This window comes from Myodes glareolus, chromosome 20, assembly GCF_982192425.1.
Source record: "Myodes glareolus chromosome 20, mMyoGla1.1, whole genome shotgun sequence".
NCBI classification, from domain to species: domain Eukaryota; kingdom Metazoa; phylum Chordata; class Mammalia; order Rodentia; family Cricetidae; genus Myodes; species Myodes glareolus.
The window spans coordinates 63,115,467-63,142,434 of NC_142045.1; the positions used below are offsets into that span (position 1 = coordinate 63,115,467).

The 26,968-nt window shown below is 39.0% G+C and overlaps 1 protein-coding gene across 2 annotated transcripts in view; it reads left to right on the plus strand.

Annotated features, from left to right (window-relative positions):
* Nucleotides 1–26,968, plus strand: part of Hps3 (HPS3 biogenesis of lysosomal organelles complex 2 subunit 1) — a 95,578-nt gene that overhangs the window by 35,582 nt on the left and 33,028 nt on the right. For both annotated transcript variants that reach the window (XM_048452604.3, XM_085682279.2), the window contains 3 exons: nt 1,655–1,736; nt 6,251–6,405; nt 7,312–7,414. In XM_048452604.3, the coding sequence (XP_048308561.2) occupies nt 1,655–1,736; nt 6,251–6,405; nt 7,312–7,414 (340 nt within the window). The remainder of the gene's footprint in view (nt 1–1,654; nt 1,737–6,250; nt 6,406–7,311; nt 7,415–26,968) is intronic.

Genomic DNA, 26,968 nt, shown 5'->3' on the forward strand with positions numbered 1-26,968 from the left:
AGAAGGAAGACAATATAGGCTGATATCCAGGTTTTCAGAAATGTCCAATAGTTAACTGCATACAACCTTGATTTTTGTTTTGTTTTAATTTTGTAGATGTGTCAGAATTTCCAGAGGCTACTAAGAGTATGTTTTAAACCACCTTGGGATTCTGATGCCCACCTTTATCCAGGCTTCTCCCTCCCCCTGCTGTTTTCTGGTATAATGAAAAATGCTAACAGTAAAAGTGTATTAAATAGGGTCTAAGAATGAACAATTCTGAGTGCTTGTAAGAAAAGTTCAAGAACACAAGACAAGAGTCTTATGATCTCAGTTCCTTCTAAGCAAGGGTTTGTTCTTGGAATGTTCTTTCATGCCTCTCCCAGGTGTAGTAAATAGGAATGGGTTTACTTCGGATTACCCATTATCTTGCTATTCTTATTCAAAATGTTTACAGCTTGAACTAATATGACCTTACATAACCCTCAGAATAAGATTGATGCTCTAAATAAAGATGGCAATTGCATGAGACTTTGGTGTACCTCATTTTTAGGTCCCATTCTTCCAGGTCCTGTAGAGTGTTGACAGGAGTGTTTCAGAATAGCTAATTGTCCCACTCTTCAAATTTGTGTGTACTGATAGCCTTTGACTATGAGGAAGCTAAAAACAAACACATGATGGGAATCATGCCAGAGAGCTAGTGTCAGGTTTTGAAAGTCAAGCTAAAGATGACTTTTTCTTTTGATTCTGGAACACTGATAGCTGCCACTATGGAGGATGAGTTCATCATCTATAAATAAGTTGTGGGAGTGGTTCAGGAAAGGGTATTAAGGGACTGTTTATAGGTAAGTAGCACACTTGTCCTTTTCTCCTAGTTTTAAAGAACTAATGTTTGTTTCTCCAAGTTTCTAGTTTGTTTCCAAGATGGATATGTTAGTAATTTATGAGGAAACAGCTTTTTAATCAATATTGCTATTGGTTTAGGTCACTTCAACAGATAACTTCCAGGTGTTTATGTGCTCTCAAAGTGTCCTTATGCGTCTTTACCCTGAAGAATGACTCTGGGGTTGTAGAAGGAAACAGAGGAGTTAGGGGCCTGCTTTCTTTTTGGTTATACTCTTTAGAGGCCTCAGCTAATATGAACCATTCTAGTTTTCAAAGCAAGATAGTGAACAAGTATTTCTGAAAAGTCCTGTGTCTTTCATTTTCATTTTCCTTTGATATGTGGGTATAGCTGGTCACATGGCATAAACGAGGTTGAGTTTTATTATGAGATGTTTGAGTAGTCAGCAGTCAGGAAGCCGATTCTAAATTTTGTTCTAATAATCACCTGTTTATACTGTGAGCTGCTGTTAGGGGCATTTTGCTGTTTGTTAAGTGAGGATCTTGATTCCAACCTGACTAGCCTGGCTCTTACATGAGTAAGACTGGGTGTACATTGCAATCATTGCAATCAGTGCTTGAGATTGTTTCCCATGGGAATGAGGTAGTCTACAATTATGCCTCAGAGATTCAGTGACACTGTCCTAAGAACCAGATCAAAATACTATCATGTGACAGTAGTATCATCTCTACCCTCTGCAATTGCTGTTTGTTGGTGAAGTCCTTCTCATCATGGTGGGTATATTGGTTCCTGGTCGCCTCTTTGCTTAGTTCCATCTCTCTTCTTCCATAGCCAAAGCCTTCAGTGTTTCACGGTGCGTTGCAGCGCAGCAGTGGCCCATGAGGAGGACCTGCACATGGATACTACATTGAAGGTTAGAGCTGACTTCTGTTGACATGAATGCTTACAAAGGCCTTATTCTTTGTGCTAGCTAACTTTATGTCACCTTGACATAGGCTAGAGTCATCTGAGAGGAGGGAACCCAAATAAACTCTTTCCTCACCATCTTGCTTTTGGTCATGATGTTTCATTATAACAATAGTAACCCTAATTAATACTTTTATTAAATTAGAAGTTCTGAATAAAAACTAGTAAGCATTACTTGTGTGTGATTTGACAGTTCTTAAGATTATTTCAATGTGTTTTAAAGTGTTATAAGTAATTGTAGGAGGAGAGAGAGAGCCACTTGTTCATTTCTGGATGCCCAGCTAGCTTAGACCCAAAATAATCACACAGAAACCATATTATTTAAATCACTGCTTGGCCCATTAGCTCTAGCTTCTTATTGGCTAACCCTTACATCTTAATTTAACCCATCTCTATTAATCTGTGCATCACCACAAGGTTGTGGCCTACCAGCAATGTTTCAATATGTCTGTCTCTGGTGGCCACTCCATGACTTCTCCTAACTCTGCCTTCCTCCTCCCATGCTATAGGCCAAGCCAATTTTCTTTATTCATTAACCAATAAAATCAGCACATAGACAGAAGGACCTCCCAGACCAAGTAATAGATACAGTGGACCTTTAGAGCAGTGTTTTCCAACATAACCTATGGGTTGTGACTTCTATCTCCAAAAATATTTACATTATGGTTCATAACAGCAGCAAAATTACAGTTATGAAGTAGCAACAAAAATAATTTTATGGATTGGAGTTACCACAGCATGAGAAACTTTATTAAAGGGTCATAGCACTAAAAAAGCTAAGAATCATTGTTTCAGAGGGAAGTTTGTAACTATGATATATTACTATTTTTCTTGTTTTATTTTTAGTCTTTTTTAAAAAAAACTTCTTAATTCTTCTTCCATATATCTCAACCACAGTTTCCTCTCCTTCCAGTTCCTCCCTCTCACCTTCCCTCTCCAGGTCATCCATGAAATGTATTCTCTTTTCCCTTCCCAGAGCTATTCTTGTGTCCCACCTTGAGCCCTCCTTGTTACTTAGCCTTTCTGAATCTATGGATTGTAGCATGATTATCTTTTACTTTATAGCTAATGTCCACTTATAAGTGTGTATATACCATGCTTGTCTTTCTGGATCTGGGTTACCTCAATCAGAATGTTTCTTTCTAGTTCCAATCATTTGCCTGAAAATTTCATGACGTCATTATTTGTTGTATGAGGCCCGCTTGTTTGGATCCCGGCTGCCCTGCTAGCTTACGCCAGAAATAATCACACAGAAACTATATTAATTAAATCACTGCTTGGCCCATCATCTAGTTTCTTATTGGCTAACTCTTACATATTAAATTAACCTTTCTTCATAAATCTGTGTATCACCATGAGGTCATGGCCTACCAGCAAAGTTTCAGCACGTCTATCTCCAGTGGCAGATCCATGGTGTCTGCCTCTCTGCCTTCCTTCTCCCAGCATTCAGTCCAGTTTTCTTGGTCTACCTACGTTCTGCCCTTTCAACAGGCCAAGGCAGTTTTCTTTATTCATTAACCAATAAGAGCAACACATAGACAGAAGGACCTCCCACACCAATTGCTTTTAACAACGAAATAATAGTCTTATTATGTAAATGTACGTTTTTTAAATCTATTTTTCATTTGAGATTGTTTCCAGTTTCTGGCTATTATTAATAAAGCTGCTGTAAACATAGTTGAGCAAATGTCCTTATGATAGAACGGACTTTCTTTTTGGTATATGCCCAGGAGTGATATAACTGGGTCTTGAGGTAGACCAATTCCCAATTTTTTATGAAACCGCCATATTGATTTCCAAAGTGACTGTATAAGATTGCACTCCTACTATCATAGAGAAGTGTTCCCCTTTCTCCACATCCTTGCCATTATGATCTATCACTTGTGGTTTTGATCTTAGCCAATTTGACAGGTGTTAAGATGGAATCTCAGTATAATTTAATATGCATTTTCCTGATGGCTAAGGATGGTGAACATTTCAATAAGTGTTTCTCAGCCAGTCTTCTGTAGAGAATTTTGTTTAGTTTTGTACCCTATTTTTTAATTGAATTATTTCATTTGGTTGATCTCTAGTTTTTAAGTTCCTTACACATTTTGGATATTAGCCTTCAGATGTGGAATCAATGAAAATCATTTCCCATTCTATAGGCTGCCATTTTCGTCCTTTTGACATTGTCCTTTGCCTTACAGAATCTTTTCAGTTTCATGAGGTCCCATTTATTTACTATTTATCTTAGTGCCTGCACTATTGGTGTTCTGTTTAGGAAATTGTCTCCTATGACAATGTCTTCAAGGCTATTCACCACTTTCTCTTCTATCAGGATCAGTGTAACTAGATACACCGATAACTACATTTATGTTATGAGGTCTTTGATCCACTTGGACTTGAGTTTTGTATGAATCTATTTGCATTCTTCTCCATACCAACATCCTGTTAGACCAGCACCATTTGTTAAAGATACTTTCTTTTTTCCATTGTGTATTTCACCTGGAATTCACTATGTATTCCAGACAGGCCTGTAACATGAATAAGTCCTCCTGTGTGTATATGTCTTCCAAGTACTGATGAGATCACAGGTGTGAGCTACCATTCCTGGTTGCTTTTTTTTGAGACAGGGTTTCTCTGTGTAACAGTCCTACCTGTCTTGGAACTAACTCTTGTAGACAAGGCTGGCCTCGAACTCACAGAAATCTACCTGCCTCTGCCTCCCTAGTGTTGGGATTAAAGGCATATACCACCACTACCCAAATTATAGTCTTGTTTTTAATGGACACATTTGTTAACAGTTGTATAGAACTATTAAAACAGTGCAGTCAACATTGTGCAATTGAATGTAATGCATGAAAGTGGTTTCCTTTACTATCACCATAATACAATATTTTTTATTTTCTAAGCCTTTAACAATTTTTTATACTCAAATGTTTCTTGATATGCTAGATCAATAATTTCATTTTTGTTTTAGTGAGGATATATTTAACATCAGAAAAGCTTGAATTACAACTGAATATAGGCAAGTTTTTGATGATCATGTGACCTTGAATTTTTTTTCTCAGCAATGTAGTCACTATTTGCATAACATTACCCGTGCTGTTTCACTTCTAAGGTATAAACTAACTGAATGCTTTTTCATACCTATTGTGCTTTCTGCAAGCAGCCCCTAAATTATTTTTCCCTGTTTTTACAGGTTACTTTATGTCTGCCTTTAGTGCCTTTTTTGTTGGTGGGAGGGTAGTGCTTTCTGCTAATGATGGCTATATCAGATAGCAACTTGCTGTTTGATCCTGCCAAGTGAGACTGAGGTATGGTTACCACAGTACTATCACCAGGTATCTGGATAATGATAATGTCCTAGAGTGGGTTCATTTTTCACTTGCCTGACTGTAGTGCTATAATTTTCTGTTGCTGACTTGACTTCAAATTTGTTTTCAGATGCTGGGAAAACTAGATTCATAGATTTTTCTGTGCCTTTTCTCTAATGTGCACAGCATTGAAGGAGGTGCGAGAGGGAAGGGAGTGATGTTCACACTTTCTGGCTCCCTTTCCCCATGGCTTCACCAGTTCTGAAGCCCTAGATGCCGCAGAGTAAGCATGCAATCATTTCACTCACTTGCTATCTAAACATTTTGGGAGCTGTTGAATCTGAGAAAGCCCCAACTGAAGAAAAGTATATACAGTCTTCACTCCCTTTCCTTGGAGATTCTGCTTTTTCTACTCTATTTATGGCCTATTATATCTTGTCTGTTTTCTTCCACTTAATGTCTTGAGTTGGAACACTATCCTGGCTCCTCCCAATTTACTTAACACATGCCTCAGGCTCTTAGATGTCCGAGACTTTGTTTACAACCAAAGGGTTTACAGTGAGGGACAGCAAAACATACAAGCAAAGAAAACATTTTAAATGCTTTATGTGCTACAGTGTGGTCTTTTATAGCATCTGATTAAGCCCTGAGATGCCATTTAGTAGAGATTTTACTGAGGGACAGGTAATAATTTCAGAGCTACTCTTCCAACTGGGTCTTCAGGGACTATTCTCCAGTAGGTTCCCCAGCTGTGAGACCTTCTTTCCATATTTATAGTCATCAATTCAGAAGAGATCTATAAAATAGGTGGTGGCTGATATGCATAGATTGGTATTCTAAAGAGCAGGAACTGGGTGGAGAATTTTTTAATCAAATGAACAGACTGACTTTGTAGGTTTGTTTTTAAAGACAAGGTCCCATGTATCTCAGGTTAGCCTCTTAATTCACTTTGTAGCTGACTATAACCTTGAACTTTTGATCATCCTCTGTCTACCTCTTGACTGAGGTATGAGTCACTATTCCTGGTATTATACCATGCTGGTGATTGAAGCCAGGGCTTCATGTACTCTGCTAACTGAGCTACATCCCAAGCCTGGGTTTTTGAAGATGAATTCCACATACCTTCATTCCTTAGTTAAATTTGATGTTTTCCCTTCATTAGGCTTGCCCACCTGTCAGCATGGATGTGTGTGCCCTAAGGATACAACTTTTCATAGGACTGAAAGCCATCTGCCATTTTAAAAACCACATCATACTTCTGACCAAGGCAGACCCTGAAGCCATTTCAGAGAAAAGAGAATCACCCAAGAGACTTCTGTAAGTATTTTGCTAGCCCCACACATTTCTGCCAGTTTCTGGAATGAAGTGTAACTGCGTATGTGTCTTAGCTTTATTTTTTTAAATTGAAACTCAGAATGATCAGATTGGTGGCTTTTCCAGAGAAAATAAAGGTACAATGGTCTCTAAAATATCTCTAAAATATAACTTGGAACTGTTTATAAAAAATGAATTATAAAATGGTTTCAGTATTTTATGTAAAATATAAAATACTGTCACCTGTACTGTGGATAAGAATATAAAAGAGAGTCTTCTTTGTGGAATTACGGGGATAGATAGAACGCCTAATGTTAATCCTGGCCACAAAAATTTTCCCTGTTTTTCTTCTTTGGCATTTCAGTATTTAAATTTTTATTCAAAGGTCATTTTTATGTTAGAAAAGAGTTTATTATATTTTTATTAATGAATAATCCATTTTATATTAAATAAAAAACACAGAAAAAGTAAGAGATGACACTTTAAGCCAACTCAGACTTAGGTGTTTCAACATTACCCAGTGATGTGAATGCTTTACATGTTGTTTCTGTTAATATTTTGTGGTTCCTGACATGCTAGACTCATGGAAACCACAATGAAGAGGGATCAGACATGAGGATTGTCAAAACTGTTAGGTCTGCATGCCCTCAAATAGGGGAGCTTAGTCTTGGGGAATTGGAAACAAGTTGGCTCACCTGTATATGACAGTAGTAAATGCTACTACTGTGTAATATGTAAATGTGAAGTGATGTGAACTATGAAAACTGACTATGTATGTAGCTAAATACCAAGGAAAATTAAATGAAAGTGATGTCATATTTGTATTATTTTTTAGTATCAAATATTTACAGGAGAAAACTGTAGTTTATTAATAACTTGTCTCCTAAGTCTGATCCTTTTCTGTTCTAGAAAAGATTCCAGTGTTAGGAGAAGAATCTCCCCCATAGCTGAGACCGGATGGAACCTGTATATTGTGAATACCATTGCACCACTTCAGCTATACAAAGAAATGGTACTTTTTCAGACATCTGATTCTTTTTCATAGAAATTTAGAGTAAAATTGAATGTAAGAGATTGGTTCTAAACAGATATGGCTCTTGTTACTGCCCAACCTCTGCCCCTTGTATTTTACTAAGGAAATCTCAAGAGAGGAAAACAAAATGGATCTAGTTAATTATACATTCACTTTGCTGCATCAAGACAGCTTTTAGGCTCCATCAGGACAGTCAAGCATGTTTTCACAGCTTCTGGCATTTCCAAGGCCCGTTACTTATACTCACCCTTAGAGAGGTCTACTGAACTAATGTAAGCCATTGACTTTGAGTCCTAGTGTGCTGGTTATTTTGCCACAAATGTATACATAATCTGGAAAGGGTAAATCTTCATTGATTCCTCCATCAGATTTCTGTGTAGGCAGGTCTGTGGGGGTACTGTCTTAATTAATCATTGAGTTAAGAGGACCTAGCCCACTGTTAATGCCATTTCCTTCTCAGGTAGTCCTGAGTGATAAAAACAAGCAGACTGAGCAGTCCATAAGAGCAAACCCAGAACTGGTGGTCCACTGATAGGCGTGGTCAATCGGTAGTTAAAAATTAGCCAGACTAGCTTAATATAAAAGATTTAGCTTTAATAAACAGAACAAAGGGAACTTATAAAACCTGGGTTCCAGCGATCCAGGAGCGCAGGGAACAAAAAGGGCAGAGCCAAGCACACCTGGACTTTTATTTGTTTTGTGTGGCCCCAGGGGGACACACCTGAAGCAGAATGTGATTGGCTGAAGTTCCCCATCATCTCCCCCTTTGTCTAAACAAGATCGAACTTAACCCAATATAACTATATACAGTAGGAATAGATACCAAATATAAAATTACAAACAACAAACAATATTAAGCAAGAAACATATAACAGAAGTTTTACTAAACATTCTATTTCAAGGAGTCTAAATAATGTATTGGAAATGAGTTTAACTGAATCATGAGGAGGGTAACTGCAATTATCTAATCTTCAACTCCATCAAAGATCTGAGAAGGGAAATAATATTACTTAAGCAACCAGGAAGTACAAATGAGAAACTTCCAAAATGTGCAACAAATGACAGAGACAACTGACTACCTGGGCAATCACCCAAAATATCATTTGCAGTGTTGAGGCAACCAACTTTGGCTAAGGCCTAACATAACTGACTTGCCATTTTCAAAGGCAAGGAACTTTTTAGAACTATCTTACCCTGTCTTGACAGGATAAGATAATCCTGTTTTTATACATTTACAGATGCTCTGTAACTCTGTCAGTGGTTGAGGTATGGGCTTTTCTTTGCCTGAAGGCCAGTTCTGCCAAGAAGAAGACAAGTTCTAAGTCGAGTGTTTTTGGTACTCAGTGTTCTCTTAGGAGTAGAGTGGTGTTGCCAGGAGTGATTGTGTCTCACTAGCATGGAATGCTAGGTTAGATTAAAGGACATTTTCCACAGCTCTTCGAAGAGGTTGAAGATTATACTATCCTTACTAAATATAATCTCTATGTATCTAAAGAACCTGATTAGCCTAAATATAAAATATGACAAACATATATGACTATTGATTTATAATTCTCGATACCTATCTAACTTGAAGACTAAGAGAATAAACAACTGTCAATAAATGAGGACAATGACCTTTAAATGTAAACAATATATATCATTACATAAATCATAAATAATATATAGGTATCTTAATCAGAGGTAGAAATGTACACTACAATATGGTAAATATATATCAATACAATAACAAATGTTTTAAATAGAGGTAGAAGCATACTCACATATAATATTCAATATATCAATATACAAGAATCAATGCCAATATAAATTTCTAAAAACAATAACTCACAAATACCAATATATTATTATCCCATCACCAATTAATCCATTTTTTTTCAAAAAAACATCGCTGAATCTATAAAATACCTCCCCCATCCTCTCAACTCTATACCAATTATAACAAACCCCTAAATGATATCCCTAAACCTGAGGGCAAACTCTGTTGGGAGAGGGGCCATCATCCTCTAAGATTGCTTCCAGCTGTCATGGGGGTGATGTTCTTCTTAGGGGGGTCCTGTGAAAAGAAATGATGGTAAAATTCCAAGATCAATATTTGGTCTGAGAAAATTGCAAATAGTCTTTGAGTGTGCTGAGGAGGTCTGGCCAGATTGTTGTCAAAAATGTGCACCATTTGAAACTGTCTTGTGCAGCTGGTACCAAAAAAAAAGCAGGTCTAATGTAGCGCTATCAACATTATGACGTCATAATAACTACGTGAAATTGATGTTGTGGGGCCCCATCTTCATTCTGGAAACTTCAAAGATTACTGCAAGAATATTTATTGTTTGTTACGGGAAAGTTAAACATTATCTACAAAGACATTTACAGACATATATATTCAATGAAAGGTGTAATAAAGACAGAAACAGATATGAGGAAAGACAAAGAAAGTTTATTTATTATTATTATTATTATTCTGTCCCATATCATGGCTCCTGACATGAGACAGAAACTCTGAGATATCTCTTATCAACAGGCTTGGAATTGGAGACAGACTGAGCCAGAGTCCAACTCTAAAACTAGCTCTGTATATTTATAAATAAATGTCTATAAATACATATTAAAAATGTTTATACCTACTGAACCTATTCTGTTTTATTGCTGATCCATATTGGGTTGTAACTAGTTTCCATCCATCAATATTCAAATATCCAGGGTCCCTTAAATTCTTGGAAGGTGAGTGTTTTCCTGTGGAGATAAGAAGAGAACCCTGCCCCCAACCTGTATGTTTTTCTAACCATTGGTGTGATTATTATCCTTGTGAATGAGTTGTTATTTGTCATTTCCAAGAGGCTTCTCCTCTTCAAACCGAACCTTTCTTAATTTTGATGGTATCCACAATTTTTCCTCTCCTGTGGAGACAAGAGCAAAACCCCTTCCCCAATGCAGCGTATCTCCTGGCTTCCACTGTGAGGTCAGCACATCCTTGAAATAAATTGGCTTACTTAATTCAGCAGACTTTTTCATTATCCAATGTCTTTCTGCAGCCGTTGTTCCCTTCTTATTAGCGTTGAGAAAATTCAGGGTTAATGAAGCATTATGTAACCTATTTCTGGGGGTATTTTCCACCTCTTTTTGTTTGTTTAACATATCCTTTATAGTTCGATTTGATCTTTCTATGACTGCTTGACCTGTAGGATTGTGTGGTATACCTGTAACATGCTTAATATTGTAATAAGCAAAAAACCGTTTCATTTTCCTAGAGACATAAGCTGGACCATTATCCATCTTTATGTGTGCAGGTATACCCATGATGGTCATAACTTCTAATAAATGAGTGATTACTGAATTAGCTTTTTCTGAGCTTAAAGCAGTTGCCCATTGAAAACCTGAATACATGTCAATGGTGTGGTGTACATATTTTAATTTGCCAAATTCTGCAAAGTAGAACACATTCATCTGCCAGATTTAATTCCTTTGAGTACCCTGAAGGATTAGTCCCTGCAGGCAGTGGTGTTTGGTTTTAGAAAGAGCAAGTAGGGCATTTCTTTAGAATCTCCTTAGCTTGCTGCCATGTAATAGAGAACTCTTTCTTCAAGCCTTTGCTATTGAAATGATGTTTTCTATGAAATTCAGAGGCCTGTATTACACTACCAGTCAATTGATCAATGTCTGCATTACCTTGTGCTAGAGGATCTGGCAGACCCATATGGGATCGGATGTGTGTTATGTACATAGCGTAGAGCCTATTCCTGATCATTTCTTTTTTTATATGCTTTGTTTTCATTTTTTTGTTTTTTATTTTAAATTTATTTATTTATTTGTTTATAAAAATTTCCACTTCCTCCCCTCCTCCCCATACCCTCCCATTTCCCCCACTCCCTCTCCTCCTCCCCCCACTTTCTCTCCTCCTCCCTCTCCAGTCCTAAGAGCAGTCAGGGTTTCCTGCCCTGTGGGAAGTTCAAGTTCCTCCCATCTCCCTCCAGGTCTAGGAAGGTAAGCATCCAAACAGACTAGGATTCCAAAAAGCGAGTACATGCAGACAAAACAAGACCCAGTGCCATTGTCAATGGCTTCTCAGTCAGCCCCCATGTCAGCCACATTCAGAGAACCCAGTTTGATCACATGCTCATTCAGTCCCAGTCCAGCTGGCCTTGGTGAGCTCTCATTCGATCAGTCCCCTTGTATCAGAGGGTGAACGCACCCCTCGCGGTCCTGATTTCCCTTTTCATGTTCTCCATCCTTCTGCTCCTCATTTGGACCTTGGGGGCTCAGTCCAGTGCTCCAATGTGGGTCTCCATCTCTATCTCCATCTATTGTCAGATGAAGGTTCCCTCTGGTCCTGCCTTTCTTGCTCACATTCTCCCTCCTTCTGTTTCTCATTTGGACCTAGGGAGTTAAGTCCTGTGTTCCAATATGTGTCTCTGTCTCTGTCTCCATCCATCACCAGATGAAGGTTCTATGGTGATATGCAAAATATTCATCAGTATGGTTATGGGCCCAGGCTAGTTCAGGCACCCTCGTCTCTACTGCTCAGGGAACAATCTGGGGACCTCTCCTTGGGCCTGGGAACCCCTCCAGAATCAAGTCTCTTGCAAAGCCTAAAATGGCTCCCTTAGTTGAGATATATACTTCCCTGCTCCCATATCCATCCTTTCTCCCTCCCCCCCATTCCATTCTCCCAAGCCATCCCCCATTCTTTCCCTCTCCTTTCTCTCTAACCATCTCCCCTTACTTCCACCCCCCACCCCACGTGCACCCAAGTTTGCCTGGCAATCTTGTCCACTTCCAATATCCAAGAGGATAACTATATGATTTTCTTCAGGTTCACCTTCTTATTTAGCTTCTCTAGGATCATGAATTATAGGCTCAAAGACCTTTGACTATGGCTAAAATCCACTTATGAGTGAGTACATACCATATTCCTCTTTTTGGGTCTGGGTTACCTCACTCAGTAAAGCATTTTCTATTTCCATCCATTTGCATGCAAAATACAAGATGTCATTGTTTTAGACCGCTGAGTAAAACTCTAATGTGTATATGTTCCACACATTTTTTAACCATTCTTCTATTGAGGGTCACCTGGGTTGTTTCCATGTTATGGCTATTACAAATAGTGCTGCTATGAACATAGTTGAACAAATGCTTTTGTAGTATGATAGGGCATCTCTTGGGTATATTCCCAAGAGTGGAATTGCTGGGTCCTGAGGGAGGCTGACTCCCAGTTTCCTGAGAAACCGCCACACTGATTTCCACAGTGGCTGCACAAGTTTGCATTCCCACCAACAATGGATGAGTGTTCCCCTCATTCCACATCCTCTTCAGCATAGACTATCATTGGTGTTTTTGAGTTTTGCTATTCTGACAGGTGTAAGATGGTATCTCAAAGTTGTTTTGATTTGCATTTCCCTGTCACTAAGGAGGTTGAGCATGACCTTAAGTGCCTTTTGGCCATTCGAAGTTCATCTGTTGTGAATTCTCTGTTCAGTTCAATACCCCATTTTTTAATTGGGTTCATTAGAGTTTTAGTGCCTAGTTTCTTGAGTTCTTTATATATTTTGGAGATCAGACCTTTGTCTGATGAGGGGTTGGTGAAGATCTTCTCCCAGTCAGAAGGTAGCCTTTTTGTCTTACTGACAGTGTCCTTTGCTTTACAGAAGCCTCTCATTTTCAGGAGGTTCCATTTATTCATTGATTCTCTTATTGTCTGTGCTACTGGGGTTCTACTTAGGAAATGGTCTCCTGTGCCTATATCTTGTAGACTACTTCCCACTTTCTCTTCTATCAGGTTCAAAGTGGTCAGATTAATGTTGATGTCTTTAATCCATTTAGACTTGAGTTTTGTGCATGGTGATAGATATGGCTCTACTTTCATTCTTCTACAGGTTGACATCCAGTTATGCCAGCACCATTTGTTAAAGATGCTATCCTTTTTCCATTGTATACCTTTAGCTCCCTTGTTGAAAATCAAGTGTTCATAGGTTTGTGGGTTAATATCCGGGTCTTTTATTTGATTCTATAGGTCGACTTCTCTGTTGTTATGCCAATACCAAGCTGTTTTCAATACTGTAGCTCTGTAATAGAGTTTGAAGTCAGGGATGGTAATGCCTCCAGAAGTTCCTTTATTGTTTAAGATTGTTTTGGCTATCCTGGGTTTTTTGTTTTGCCATATAAACTTGATTATTGTTCTCTCAAGGTCTGTGAAGAAGTTTGATGGGATTTTGATGGGAATTGCATTAAATCTATAGATTGCTTTTGGTAGAATTGCCATTTTTACTATGTTGATTCTCCCAATCCAAGTACAGGGGAGGTCTTTCCATTTTCTGGTATCCTCCTCAATTTCTTTCTTCAAAGACTTAAAGTTCTTGTCAAATAGGTCTTTCACTTCCTTGGTTAGAGTTACCATAATATATTTTATGCTATTTGTGGCTATCGTGAAAGGTGATTTTTCTCTGATTTCCCTCTCTGCTTCTTTATCCTTTGTGTATAGGAGGACAACCGATTTTTTGGAGTTGATTTTGTATCCTGCCACATTACTAAAGGTGTTTATCAGCTGTAGGAGTTCTTTGGTAGAGTTTTTGGGGTCACTTATGTACACTATCATATCGTCAGAAAATAACGAAAATTTGACTTCTTCCTTTCCAATTCGAATCCCCTTGAACACCTTATGTTGTCTTATTGCTATTGCTAGAAATTTAAGAACTATATTGAAGAGGTATGGAGAGAGTGGACAGCCTTGTCTTGTTCCTGATTTTAGTGGAATGGCTTTGAGTTTCTCTCCATTCAATTTGATGTTAGCTGTCGGCTTGCTATAAATTGCTTTTATTATATTTAGGTATGATCCTTGTATCCCCAATATCTCCAACACCTTTATCATAAAGGGGTGTTGAATTGTGTCAAATGCTTTTTCAGCATCCAATGAAATGATCATATGGTTTTTTTCTTTCAGTTTATTTATATGATGGATTACATTGATAGATTTGCGTATGTTGAACCATCCCTGCATCTCTGGGGTGAAGCCCACTTGATCATAATGGATAATGTTTCTAATGTGTTCTTGGATTCGGTTTGTCAGTATTTTATTGAGAATTTTTGCGTCGATGTTCATGAGTGAGATTGGCCTGTAATTCTCTTTCTTGGTTGTGTCTTTGTGTGGTTTTGGTATCAAGGTAACTGTAGCTTCATAAAAAGAGTTTGGCAGTGACTCTTCTGTTTCTGTATTGTGAAATACATTCAGGAGTGTAGGTATTAGCTCTTCCTGGAAGTTCTGGTAGAATTCTGCATTGAAACCATCTGGTCCTGGGCTTTTTTTGGTAGCGAGATTTTTGATAACAGCTTCTAATTCTTCACGACTGACAGGTCTATTTAGATTGTTCACCTGGTCTTGGTTCAACTTTGGTATATGGTACTTATCTAAAAAAATGTCCATTTCTATTACATTTTCCAATTTTGTGGCATACAGGCTTTTGTTGTAAGATCTAATGATTCTCTGAATTTCCTCTGTGTCTGTGGTTATGTCCCCCTTTTCATTTCTGATCTTATTAATTTGCATGTTCTCTCTCTGCCTTTTGATTAGTTTGGAGAGGGGTTTGTCAATTTTGTTGATTTTCTCCAAGAACCAGCTTTTTGTTTCATTTATTCTTTAGATTGTTTTCTGTGTTTCTATTTTGTTGATTTCTGCCCTCAGTTTGATTATTTCCAGTCTTCTACTCCTCCTGGGTTGGTGCAGGAGACTTATCTGTATCCAGTCAATCATGTATTTTAATAAAACGCTGATTGGTCAGGCAGGAAGTATAGGCGGGAAAACCAGACAGGAAGTAGAGGTGATGTAATGAGGACTGGAGAATTCTGGGAAGCAGGAAGGTTCCTCTGGCACTCCTGTGCAGATCACCGAAGAGGCAACATGTAACTTGCCCAGCTGAGAAAGGTACGGAGAAGCCATGTGATAACATAGATAGAAATAATGGATTAATGTAACCAAGGACTAATAAGGAGCCTGACCTGATGGGCCAATCAGTTTATAACCTTAGGGAGTCCTGTGTGTGATTTTCTTTGGGCTTGCCGGCTGTGGGGTACTGGGCAGGACAGAAACCCCAACAAGCCGGTCCTCATGTTACACTGGGTGAATCAGCTTCTTTTTTTTTTCTATAGCTTTCAAGTGTACTGTTAAGTCTCCAATGTGTGCTTTCTCCGTTTTCTTTAATTGGGCACTTAGTGCTATGAACTTTCCTCTTAGCACTGCTTTCATAGTGTCCCATAGGTTTTAGTATGTTGTGTCTTTATTTTCATTAAATTCAAATAAGACTTTAATTTCTTTCTTTATTTCTTCCTTGACCCAGAGGTGATTTAGTAGTTGACTGTTCAACTTCCATGAGTTTGTTGACTTCCTGGGGGTAGCATTGATGTTGAATTCTAACTTTAATCCATGGTGTCTGTCAAGACACAGGTGGTTACAAATGTTTTTTTGTATCTGTGGAAGTTTGCTTTGTTACCGAGTATGTGGTCAATTTTCGAGAAGGTTCCATGAGCTGCAGAGAAGGTATATTCTTTCCTATTTGGGTGGAATGTTCTATAGATGTCTGTTAAGTCCATTTGATTCAATACCTCCAATAATTCTCTTATTTCTCTGTTAGGTTTCTGTCTGATTGACCTGTCCATTGGTGAGAGAGGAGTGTTGAAGTCTCCTACTATTAGTGTGTGTGTGGTTTGATGACTGCCTTGAGTTCTAGAAGTTTTTCTTTTACATAAGTGGGTGCTTTTATATTAGTGGCATAGATATTCAGGATTGAGACTTCGTCCTGATGAATTGTTCCTATTATGAGTATAAAATGTCTGTCTCCATCTCTTCTGATTGATTTTAGTTTGAAGTCGAATTTATTAGATATTAGAATGGCCACACCCGCTTGTTTCCTAGGTCCATTTGCTTGGAAAACCTTTTCCCAACTCTTTACCCTGAGTAGGTGTCTGTCTTTGTGGTTGAGTAGTGTTTCTTGTAAACAGCAGAATGTTGGATCCTGTTTTCATATCCAATCTCTAAGTCTGTACCTTTTTATAGGTGAATTGAGTCCACTGATATTAAGTGATATTAATGACCAGTGGTTTTGACTCCGTTTTGTTTTTTGTTTTTGTTTTTTTTGGGTAGTAGAGTGTATGTGTTTCCCTTCTTTGAGTTGTGAAGTGTCGCTAGCTGTCTGAGTTATTGAAGGCAGTGTTGGGAATGTTGGATTTCTTGGGTTGTGATTTTCCTTCTAATACTTTCTGTAAGACTGTATTTGTAGCTATGTATTGTTTAAATTTGTTTTTATCCTGGAATATTTTGTTTTCTCCGTTGATAATGAACAATAGCTTGGCTGGTTATGTAACATGACGGCCGGCTTGTTGGGGTTTCCGTCCCGCCCGGTACCCCACAGCTGACAAATCCCAAAGAGAAATCACACACAGGACTCCATAGGGTTATAAACTGATTGGCCCTTAGCTCTGGTTACTTATTAGCTCTTATAACTTATGTTACCCCATTATCCTTATGTACATTAGCCACATGGCTCCGTACCTTTCTCAGCTGGGCAAGTTACATGCTGCCTCTTCGGTGGTCTGCGCAGGAGTGCTGAGGGAGCTTCTGCTTCCAGAATACTCCCAGTCTCTTTTCTCCACCCCTACTTCCTGTCTGACTTTCCCGCCTATACTGCCTGCCTGGCTAATCAGCATTTTATTAAAATATGATTGACAGTATACAGACAATTCTCCCACACCATGGGTATAATAGTCTGGGCTTGCATCCATGGTCTCTTAGTTTCTGCAGTACCTCTATCCAGGACCTTCTGGCTTTCATGGTTTCCATAGAGAAGTCCGGTGTAAGTCTGATAGGTTTACCTTTATAAGTTACTTGACCTTTTTCCTTTGCAGTTCTTAATACACTTTCTTTAATCTGAATGCTTTGTGTTTTGATTATTACATGGCGAGGGGATTTTATTTTTGATCCAGTCTATTCGGTTTTGTGTGTGCTTCTTGAACCTTCATAGGAATATCGTTCTTTAGATTGGGAAAGTTTTCTTCTATAATTTTTTGAATATATTTTCTGGACCTTTGATCTGCGATTCTTCTTCTTCTACCCCTATTATACTTAGATTTGGTTTTTTTTTTTATCATGTTCCAGATTTCCTGAATGTTTTGTGATCAGAATTTGTTGGATTTGCTGTTTTCTTTGGTCAGAGCATTTATTTTCTCTATCGTGTCTTCATAATCCGAGATCCTTTCTTCTATCTCTTGTATTCTATTGGTTGGTTATGCTTGTTTCTGAAGTCTCTGTTTGTTTACCTCGATTTTCCATATCCAGCCGACCCTCGGTTTATGTTTTCTTCATTGCTTCCATTTCAGCTTTCAATTCTTGAACTGTTTCCATTACCTGTTTGATTTTTTTTTCTTGGTTTCTCAGGGTGTCGTTTACAGCTTTACTCATGTCTTCAATCCTTTTGTTATATTTCTCTTCCATTTCTTCAATCTTTTTATTATTCTTCTCTTCCACTTCTTTAAGTGAGTTATTCATACCCTGTTTAAGAGACTCTATTGCTTTGATAATTACACTGTTTTCCACTTCTTCTGGAACAGGGTGTTCAAGTTCTTCTGTAGAAAGATTCCTGGGATCTGGTGTTTTCAAGTTGTTTTTCAGATTGTTGGAGGAATTCTTGCCTTGGTGTCTGCCCATCGCTTCCTTCAAATGTTCTCTAATGGATCTTCTGGTACTGGGTCAGGTTCCCCCCTCTGATGAATCTTCTGCTAGAGGATCAGCGCCCCTTGCTGGCCAGGATTCTTGCTGAGCTGATGCAGGTCCTTCCTTTCCACCACCGGCAGGCAGGCTATTGAAACATGAGCACTCCCTCCTGCCGGGTTGCACTCCCAGCCCAGTCCCAGCCAGCAAGCCAGCTGAACTGTGTGATTTTATGGCCCTAAGGAGGAAGGGAGGGATAAAGGAAGGCGTTCCTGGTTGAAAGGTGGGATGGGTTAGGAGGTCTTAGCCCCTGCAGAGTGGCCAGGGAGTCAAGGGGGATGGGGGATGTCTGAGCTCCTCCTTGTCGGACTCCTGCTGCATGTCAGAGCAAACTGACACCAATGATGAATCTTCTGCAAGAGGATCAGTGCCCCTTGGTGGCCAGGATTCTTGCTGAGCTGATGCAGAGCCTACCTTTCCACCACTGGCAGGCAGGCTATTGAAACACAGGCACTCCCTCCAGCCGGGTTGCACTTCCAGCCCAGTCCCAGCCTCCCTGATCATTTCTTGTACCAGGATAAACAATGAAGTCAGTTCTGTATCATCTGGTATAAATTCAACAGTTTCAATATGCAAGATTATTGGCGAATCAATCCCACACCAGTTATGTTTTAAGGGGTTATTTATTTTGGGGGGTAAAACTTACATACACCATAAACCGTCAGGAAGGGAGCCTAGTTGCTGTAGCAGGAGCCGGGAGCAGGAGCCTGGATCAGGAGCCGGGAGCAATCACTGGAACCAAGAGCCGGAACCAAGAGAGCCTGATCCGGATCTGCTTCTCTTTTTAAAAGAGAAATATACCACGCCCCAGTGGGCTGGTATTTCAGCAGCTATTGGCTGACGGAGCAGAAGTCATTCCCCGCTGCACTGTGGGCTCGTATTTCAGCAACTATTGGTTGAGGCAGCGGAAGCTACTCCCACAACACCTCCCCCTTTTGTTTAAGTAAGAGAGTTCTAAGCCTACTACGAAATTATATACAGTAAGTACAAACCTACACAATTATATACAATAAATACAAATATCCTATTCTAACTAGCTTAAGTCTTGTATAAGAAATAACTTGGCCACATCATGAAAGGAAAGTAACTACGTTTATATAATCTTCAATCCCATCAAAGATCTGAGAAGGGAAATAATGTTACCTGAGTAATTAGGAAGTGCAATCAAACTTCCAGAACATGTAACAAATCACATAGACAACTGGCTACCTGGGCAAACACCCAAAATCACGTTTGCAGCGTTGAAGCAACCAACTTTGGCTAAGGCCTAACGTAACTGACATACCATTTTCAAAGGCAAGGAATTTTTCAAAACTATCTTATCCTGTCTTGTCCTGTTTTATCCATTTACGGATACTCTGTAACTCTGTCAGTAGTTGAGGTATGGGCATTTCTTTACCCAAAGGCCAGTTCTGCCAAGAAGAAAGGCTCCAGGTGGAGTGTCTTTGGTGCTCAACATTCTCTCGGGAATAGATCAGTATTGCCAGGAGCGATTGTGTCTCCCTACCACAGAACTCTGAGTTAGATTAAAGGCCATTTTCTACAGCTCATTGAAGAGGTTGAAGATTATCTATCTATACTGAATATAATGTCTATGTATCTAAAGAACCTGATTAGTCTAATTATAAATGACAAACTTAGATGACTATTGATCTATATTATTCTCAATATCTATCTAACTTAAAGACTGAAATAGTAAACAACTGTGCAATAAATGGGGACAATATGACCTCCAAATATAAACAATGTGCAAGTATACATTGCAATATGGTAAATATATATATCAATACATAAACAATATATAAGTATCTTAATCAGAGGTAGAAGTGTACAATGCAATATGGTCAAATATACATATATCAATACAATATATATGTCAATACATAAAATTGTTTTAAACAGAGGTAGAAGCATGCATGCATAAAATAGTCAACATAATTTAAGTTTGTATCAATATATAAGACTCAATACCAATATATTTGTCTAAAAACAATAACTCACAAGTACAAAGCTATTATCCCATAATCCAATTATCCCTCTTTTTTTTTTTAAGGATTCCTGCGCTTATAAAATTCCTCCCCCAACCCTCAACCCTATACTAATTATAACCAACCCCTAAATGATGTCCCTAAACCCAAGGACAAACTTTACTGGGAGAGGGGACATCGTTCTCTAGAATTACTTCCGGCTGTCATGGGGGCGACGCTCTTTCTGGGGGATCCTGTGAAAGCAAAATGATGGTTAAATTTCAAGATCAATGTCTTTTAAAATTGCAAATAATCTCTGAGTATTTTGTGGAGGACTGGCCAGAATGTTGTACAAGATGTGCATCATTTCAGCTAACCATGTTGGAATCGTCTTGTGCAGCTGGTACTCAAAACAGGTCTTGTAGTAGCGCTATCAGTATCATGATGTCATATCAACCAGGTGGAGTTGTTGTTATGGGGCCCCATCTTCTTCCTGGAAACTTCAAATGTCACTGTAGGAAAAACTTACTATTCATTGTGGAAAACTTAAACATTAATCATATATACTAATCATATATTAATCATATATTAATATCATATATTATATGATTATAATAATATATAATCATATATTAATCATATAGACATATACAGACATACATATATTCAATAAAAGACATGATAGATATATTTAATGAAAGGTATGATAGATATGAAGAAAAGTAAAGATGTTTTCTAAACTCATATTCCTTTCTGTCCCATATCATGACTCTTGACATGAGACAGAAACTCCAGAAACTCTGGGTTTTTCTTTTAACAACAGGCTTGGAATTAGAGAGGGACTGAGCCAGAGTCCAACTCTAAAACCAGCTCTATAAATTTAGAAATATGATTTAGTATATTTTACTTACAGAACCTATTTGTTTACTTTGTCCTCTTAGATTTCTTGATTCATTCACCACATTTAACTCATCCCTCAGGCCATTATTGCTTTTAACAGCAGGCATGGGGCATTCTAATTTCCCTGAAGAGGCATGTTCTCTGCAGTGATCGGAAATGACTGGACCACATTTGCCATGGGGGCCTTCGAGAGGCCCCCTATTGAGTTTCCCGATGTCAACGGGTAGCCCTGTTTATCTCTTGTTGACCTACACTCATTCGTCCAATGCCTGCCCTTTCCACATCTCCTACATAAACCTGAAGGCTGAGTCCTCCTATTCCTGTTATTCCTAGAAGAGGCATTATTCCTGGAATTCCATTGTCTGCAGTCCCTTTTCATGTGTCCCATTTTGCCACAATGAAAGCATTTTGTAATCTGATGTCTCCTTTTACCTTTGGAAATTGCTTCTTGTACCCATGTTTCATTGCCATAATCAAATGTATCAACATTCATTGTATGTAAAACCCATTCGTCCAAAGGCGCTGATCTGAGCTTTAAAGGCCCCAGGATCCTTTTGCATTCTACATTGGCATTCTCATATGCCAAAGACTCAATTACTATATTTCTTGCTTCTGGATCAGGTATCCCTATTTGTACAGCCTTAGTTAGTCATTGCAAAAAGTCACTAAAGGGTTCTCTCTGACCCTGTTTGACCCTGACATACGATTCTACTCTCTGACCTGAGTCTTGAACCCTGTCCCAGGCCCTTAGAGCTGCTGTAGCACATATGGATAAAATGTTTTCATCATAAAGAGCTTGTTCCTGAGGATCAGAGTAAGGTCCTTCCCCTAGAATTTGATCTAGAGAAACCTCAATTCCTTTCGCTGATTCTTGTTGTTGTAAAAGTCTTGCCTCTCGTTTGAATAGGCATTTGAAATGCCATAAAGGTCTGTTCTCGAGGACAGCTGATGTGAGCTGGTTCCAATCTTGAGGGGTGGCCCTGTTGCTCAGAGCCCAGGATTTTAACATCTCCCTAACAAAGGATGAATGTAGTCCATAATTCACAATTGCTTGTTTAAATTCTTTCAGATCATTCATACGTATAGGCTCCCATGTATGTTCTTTAATGACCTTAGGGGTTTTGGAGCCAGTTATCTTTTCTGATGTTATTACTGGAAAGGCAGGTATAATTCTATGTAGACTGAGAGTTTTTTGAGGTGAAGGTTGCCTTTCTACCTTTTGCTCCTGTTCATCAGAGTCTATGATTTCCTCAATCTTATTAAATCTGCTCACCATTGCCTTCTGTAAGTCCTGAATCTCCTGTCCAGTATTATGCTCCAAAGCCTTCATTAACGATTCTAAGGCATGGAGCTTGTCCGTCAGAGACACTATTTCCTCCTTGGACACAATCGCCTTCATTGATAATTCCAAGGCGTGGAGCTTGTCCGTTAGAGATACGATATTCTTCTTGGACATAATCCTCATGGCATGTACTGTGCCTTCTTGTATGGAAATCCTGTCAATTAATCTATCATACCCTTTTGATAAAGTCCGATTTTCACATTCAATGGTTATAATCCTCTCAGCTAATGTTTCAGCACTTACAGTCATGGACTGGAGGTTATGAGTCATTTTGGTTGTCCCCTCCACCAGAGCAGTGAAGCTCCCTTCTAAAGAAGCAATATCAGACTGTACCTTCTTGATATTTTGGTCAGTCGACCGAGTCATATCAAACAAAGATCTAGTCTCCTCCTTCGGAACTCCAAACTCTGATCTAGTCTCCTGCTTGAAAACTCCAAACTCTGATCTAGTCTCCTGCTTGAAAACTCCAAACTCTGACTAGTTTCCTCTTTGAAAACTCCAAACTCTGATCTAGTTTCCTCCTTGAAATCTCCAAACTCTGATCTAGTTTCCTCCTTGAAATCTCCAAACTCTTTTTTGAGGAGGTTGGTATCAGTCTGAATTGTTCTTAAGGTTTTAATCTCTGCCCTCAGCATTGTAGATTCAGTCTGTAAGGACTGTATCTTTCTTATAAAATAGCCAAACACCAGAAAAGCAACAGATCCCAGGAATAACAAAGTAAGAGGAATATCTGAGACATCCTTCAGAATATCCTCCATAGCGCAATTAAAAAAACCATTGAACTTTTGGATAGTAATATTTTCTGACATTTTCAATCAAAGGAAATTGTACTTGTATGTATGTATGTATGTATGTATGTATGTATGTATTTATTTTCAACCGAAAAGAAAAATCTTACCTGTAATGACCGTTGCCTGCCAGTAGGAGGTGGGGCGCACCTGAATCCACGTGGCAGTGGTGTTGATTCAGGAAGTAAACTATAGAATATATACACTCAAATCCAGAGGTTAAATCCACAGATCACAAAAGGTCAGAGAGCTTCTAGTGGCCAACAATCAAGGCAATAAACAAGGCCCTACTGCTCTGTTCAACCAGATGCAGAGGGTCGTGACACAGCCACTGCGCTGTTGCTAAAGAGGTCTAGTGCTTTGGGCCCCGTGTCCCTGTGCTGGGATTAAGGGTCAAGCTGCTTGCAGCACTCCTAATCAGTTATGGCGGGTGGCAGGGGTTTCAAACAGCTTGCTGGAACTTCAAAGGGAGCTTGCGCTGTGAGCTCTTTGACTCACGTTGCAAGGAAAAATTTAAAAATCCGTGCCAAACAGGGCAAAGTAAGCCGGCAGAGACTGTCCGGACCTGTGTATCCTGGGAGGCCGAGCTGGGGGTGGGGGGATGGGGCGGTTCTTAAACCAAACGTTGGGCGTCAATTATCGGCGAATCAATCCCACACCAGTTATGTTTTAAGGGGTTATTTATTTTGGGGGGTAAAACTTACATACACTATAAACCGTCAGGAAGGGAGCCTAGTCGCTGGAGCAGGAGCCGGGAGCAGGAGCCTGGAGCAGGAGCCGGGAGCAAGCACTGGAACCAAGAGCCAGAACCAAGAGAGCCTGATCCGGATCTGCTTCTCTTTTTAAAAGAGAAATATACCACGCCCCAGTGGGCTGGTATTTCAGCAGCTATTGGCTGACGGAGCGGAAGTTGCTCCCCGCTGCACTGTGGGCTCGTATTTCAGCAACTATTGGTTGAGGCAGCGGAAGTTACTCGCACAACACAAGATAACGCTTTCTGCATATTGTGAGTCAGTAACTACATTAAGAGGTTCTTTAAAGTCTCTTAGCACGATAAGAATGGCATATAATTCTGCCTTGTGGACAGAATCATAAGGACTTTGTTCCACCTTACTCAATTCTTATTTCTAACCTGCCTTCCCTGATTTATTAGCATCAGTATAAAATGTATGTGCTCCGGTTATTGCAACGTCACGGATGATTCGAGGAAGAATCCAAGAATTCTCTTTATAAAGTTAAGCCTATTGCTTTTGGGATAGTTGTAATTAATTTCTCCCCCAAAATTAGCACAAGCTCTTTGCCATGGTTCATTGTCTTCCCATAACTTTTTTTTTATCTCATCAATAGTGAAATGCACTATAATTTCTGCTGGGTCTATGCCTGCTAGTTGATGATGTCTCAATTTACCTTTTATAATTAATTCAGAGACTTTTTTCACATAAGTTTTTAATTTCTTACTTGGTTTATGTGGTAAAAAGATTCATTCTAAGATAACATCATCTCTCTGCATTAGGATTCATATAGGAGAAATTCTGGAAGGCAATATGACAAGAATACAACTAAGGTTTGGATTTACCCTATCCACATGTGCCTCAATTATTGTCAGTTCCTTTTCTGCTTCAGCTGCTAATTCTCTAGGACTGTTTAAATCTTTATCACCATCCAAAGTTTTGTTTAAATGAATTATTAGATCAGGTGTTATCCCAACAGCCAGTCGTGGGCTGGAAATGTCTCCTAACAATCTTTGAAAGTCATTAAGAGTCTGTAACCAGTCTCTCCTCATTTGTGCCTTTTGTTTCTTAATTTTTTGTAAACCTATTTTATAACCTAGATAATTGACAGAATCTCCTCTCTGTATTTTTTCAGGAGCAATCTGCAATCCCCATTTACGTAAAACTATCTTTACTTCTTCAAACAGTCTTTCTAAGGTATCTATTTGAATTAGACAACAAAATATCGTCCATGTGATGGTAAATGATAGACTTAGAAAATTGCTTGAGTATTATTTCCAATGGCTTATTTACAAAATATTGGTACGATGTGTGGCTGTTTAACATGCCCTATGAGAGTACAGTTCACTGGTACCTCCTAGAAGGCTGAGAGTAGGCACTGTGAAGGCAAACTTTTCTCTATCTTTTTCTTGTAAAGGTATAGTGAAGAAACAATCTTTCAAATCAATAAATATAAGAGGCCATCCCTTTGGTAACAGAGAAGGCAGAGGAATTCCAGATTGCAGACGGCTAATAGGTTGAATAACCTTGTTAATAGCCCTAAGATCTGTCACTATTCTCCATTTATCATTTTTTTCTTAACAACAAATACAGGAGAATTCCAAGGGCTGGTAGATTCTTCTATACGTTGAGCATCTAATTGTTCTTGTACCAGTTGTTCTAAAGCCTGCAACTTTTCCTCAGCTAAAGGCCATTGTTTAGTCCATATTGGTTTCTCAGTCAACCATTTTAGAGGCAGGGCTGTTGGTACCTCTAAAGAGCCATCAATTGCTTTGTGTTCTTGTACAGCCCAAACGGCCGGTTTCCGCCATCTGTATATCTTTTACTATTTTCCTCAGAAATATAGGCTCTAGAAGCAGCAGGAATGTTAATTTGGGCATTCCATTGCTGCAAGAGGTCATGGCCCCATAAATTGACTGCAATATTTGCTACATATGGTCTAGTTTTCCTATTTGTCATTCTGACTCTATGCATTCAATCCATCTTGTGCTTTGCCTTACTTGAGATAGGGTTCCAATTCCCGTGAACTGAATATCTACCTCCTGAAAAGGCCAATTCAGATGCCAAGATTTTGGAGTAATGATACTTAGATCCGCACCTGTGTCCAGTAAGCCAGTAATAAAAATGCCATTTACACACAGCTTTGGTCTTTGTTCATTTATAGAAGTCTGCCAAAATATACATTTACACTGTCCTACCAGATATCTTGATTCATTCTCCACATTTAACTCATGCTTCAGGCCGTTGATGCTTTTAATAGCATTCATGGGCCTTTCTAATTTCCTGATGAGACACGTTCTCTGCAGTGACCGGAAATGACTGAACCACATTAACCATGGGGGCCTGCAAGAGGCCCCTCATTGCGTTTCCCGATGGTAACGGGTTGCCTTGTTTATCCCTTGTTGATCTGCACTCATTCATCCAGTGTCTGCCTTTGCCACATCTCCTACATAAACCTGAAGGCTGAGTCCTCCTATTCCTGTTATTCCTAGAAGAGGCATTATTCCTGGAAATCCATTGTCTGCAGCCCCTTTTCTTATGTCCCATTCTACCACAATTAAAACATTTAGTAACTTGATGCCTTCTTTTACCATTGGAAATTGCTTCTTCTACCCATGCTTCAGTGCCTTAGTCAAATGTATCAACATTCATTGTATGCAAGAACCATTCATCCAAGGGTGCTGATCTGATCTTTAAAGGCCCCAGGAACCTTTTGCACTCTATGTTGGCATTCTCATAAGCCAAAGATTCAATTTTTATACATCTTGCTTCTGTATCAGGTATCCCTATTTGTAGAGCCTTAGTTAGTCTTTGTAAAAAGTCACTAAAGGGTTCTCTCTGACCCTGTTTAACCTTGATATATGATTCCACTCTCTGTCCTGGGTCTTGAACCCTGTCCCAAGCCTTTAAAACTGCCATGGCACATATGGATAAGAGGTGGTCATCATAAAGAGCTTGTTCCTGAGGATCAGAGTAAAGTCCATCACCTAGAATTTGACCTAGGGAAATCTCAGTTCCTTTCGCTCTTTCCTGCTGGTCCAAAAGTCTGGCCTCTTGT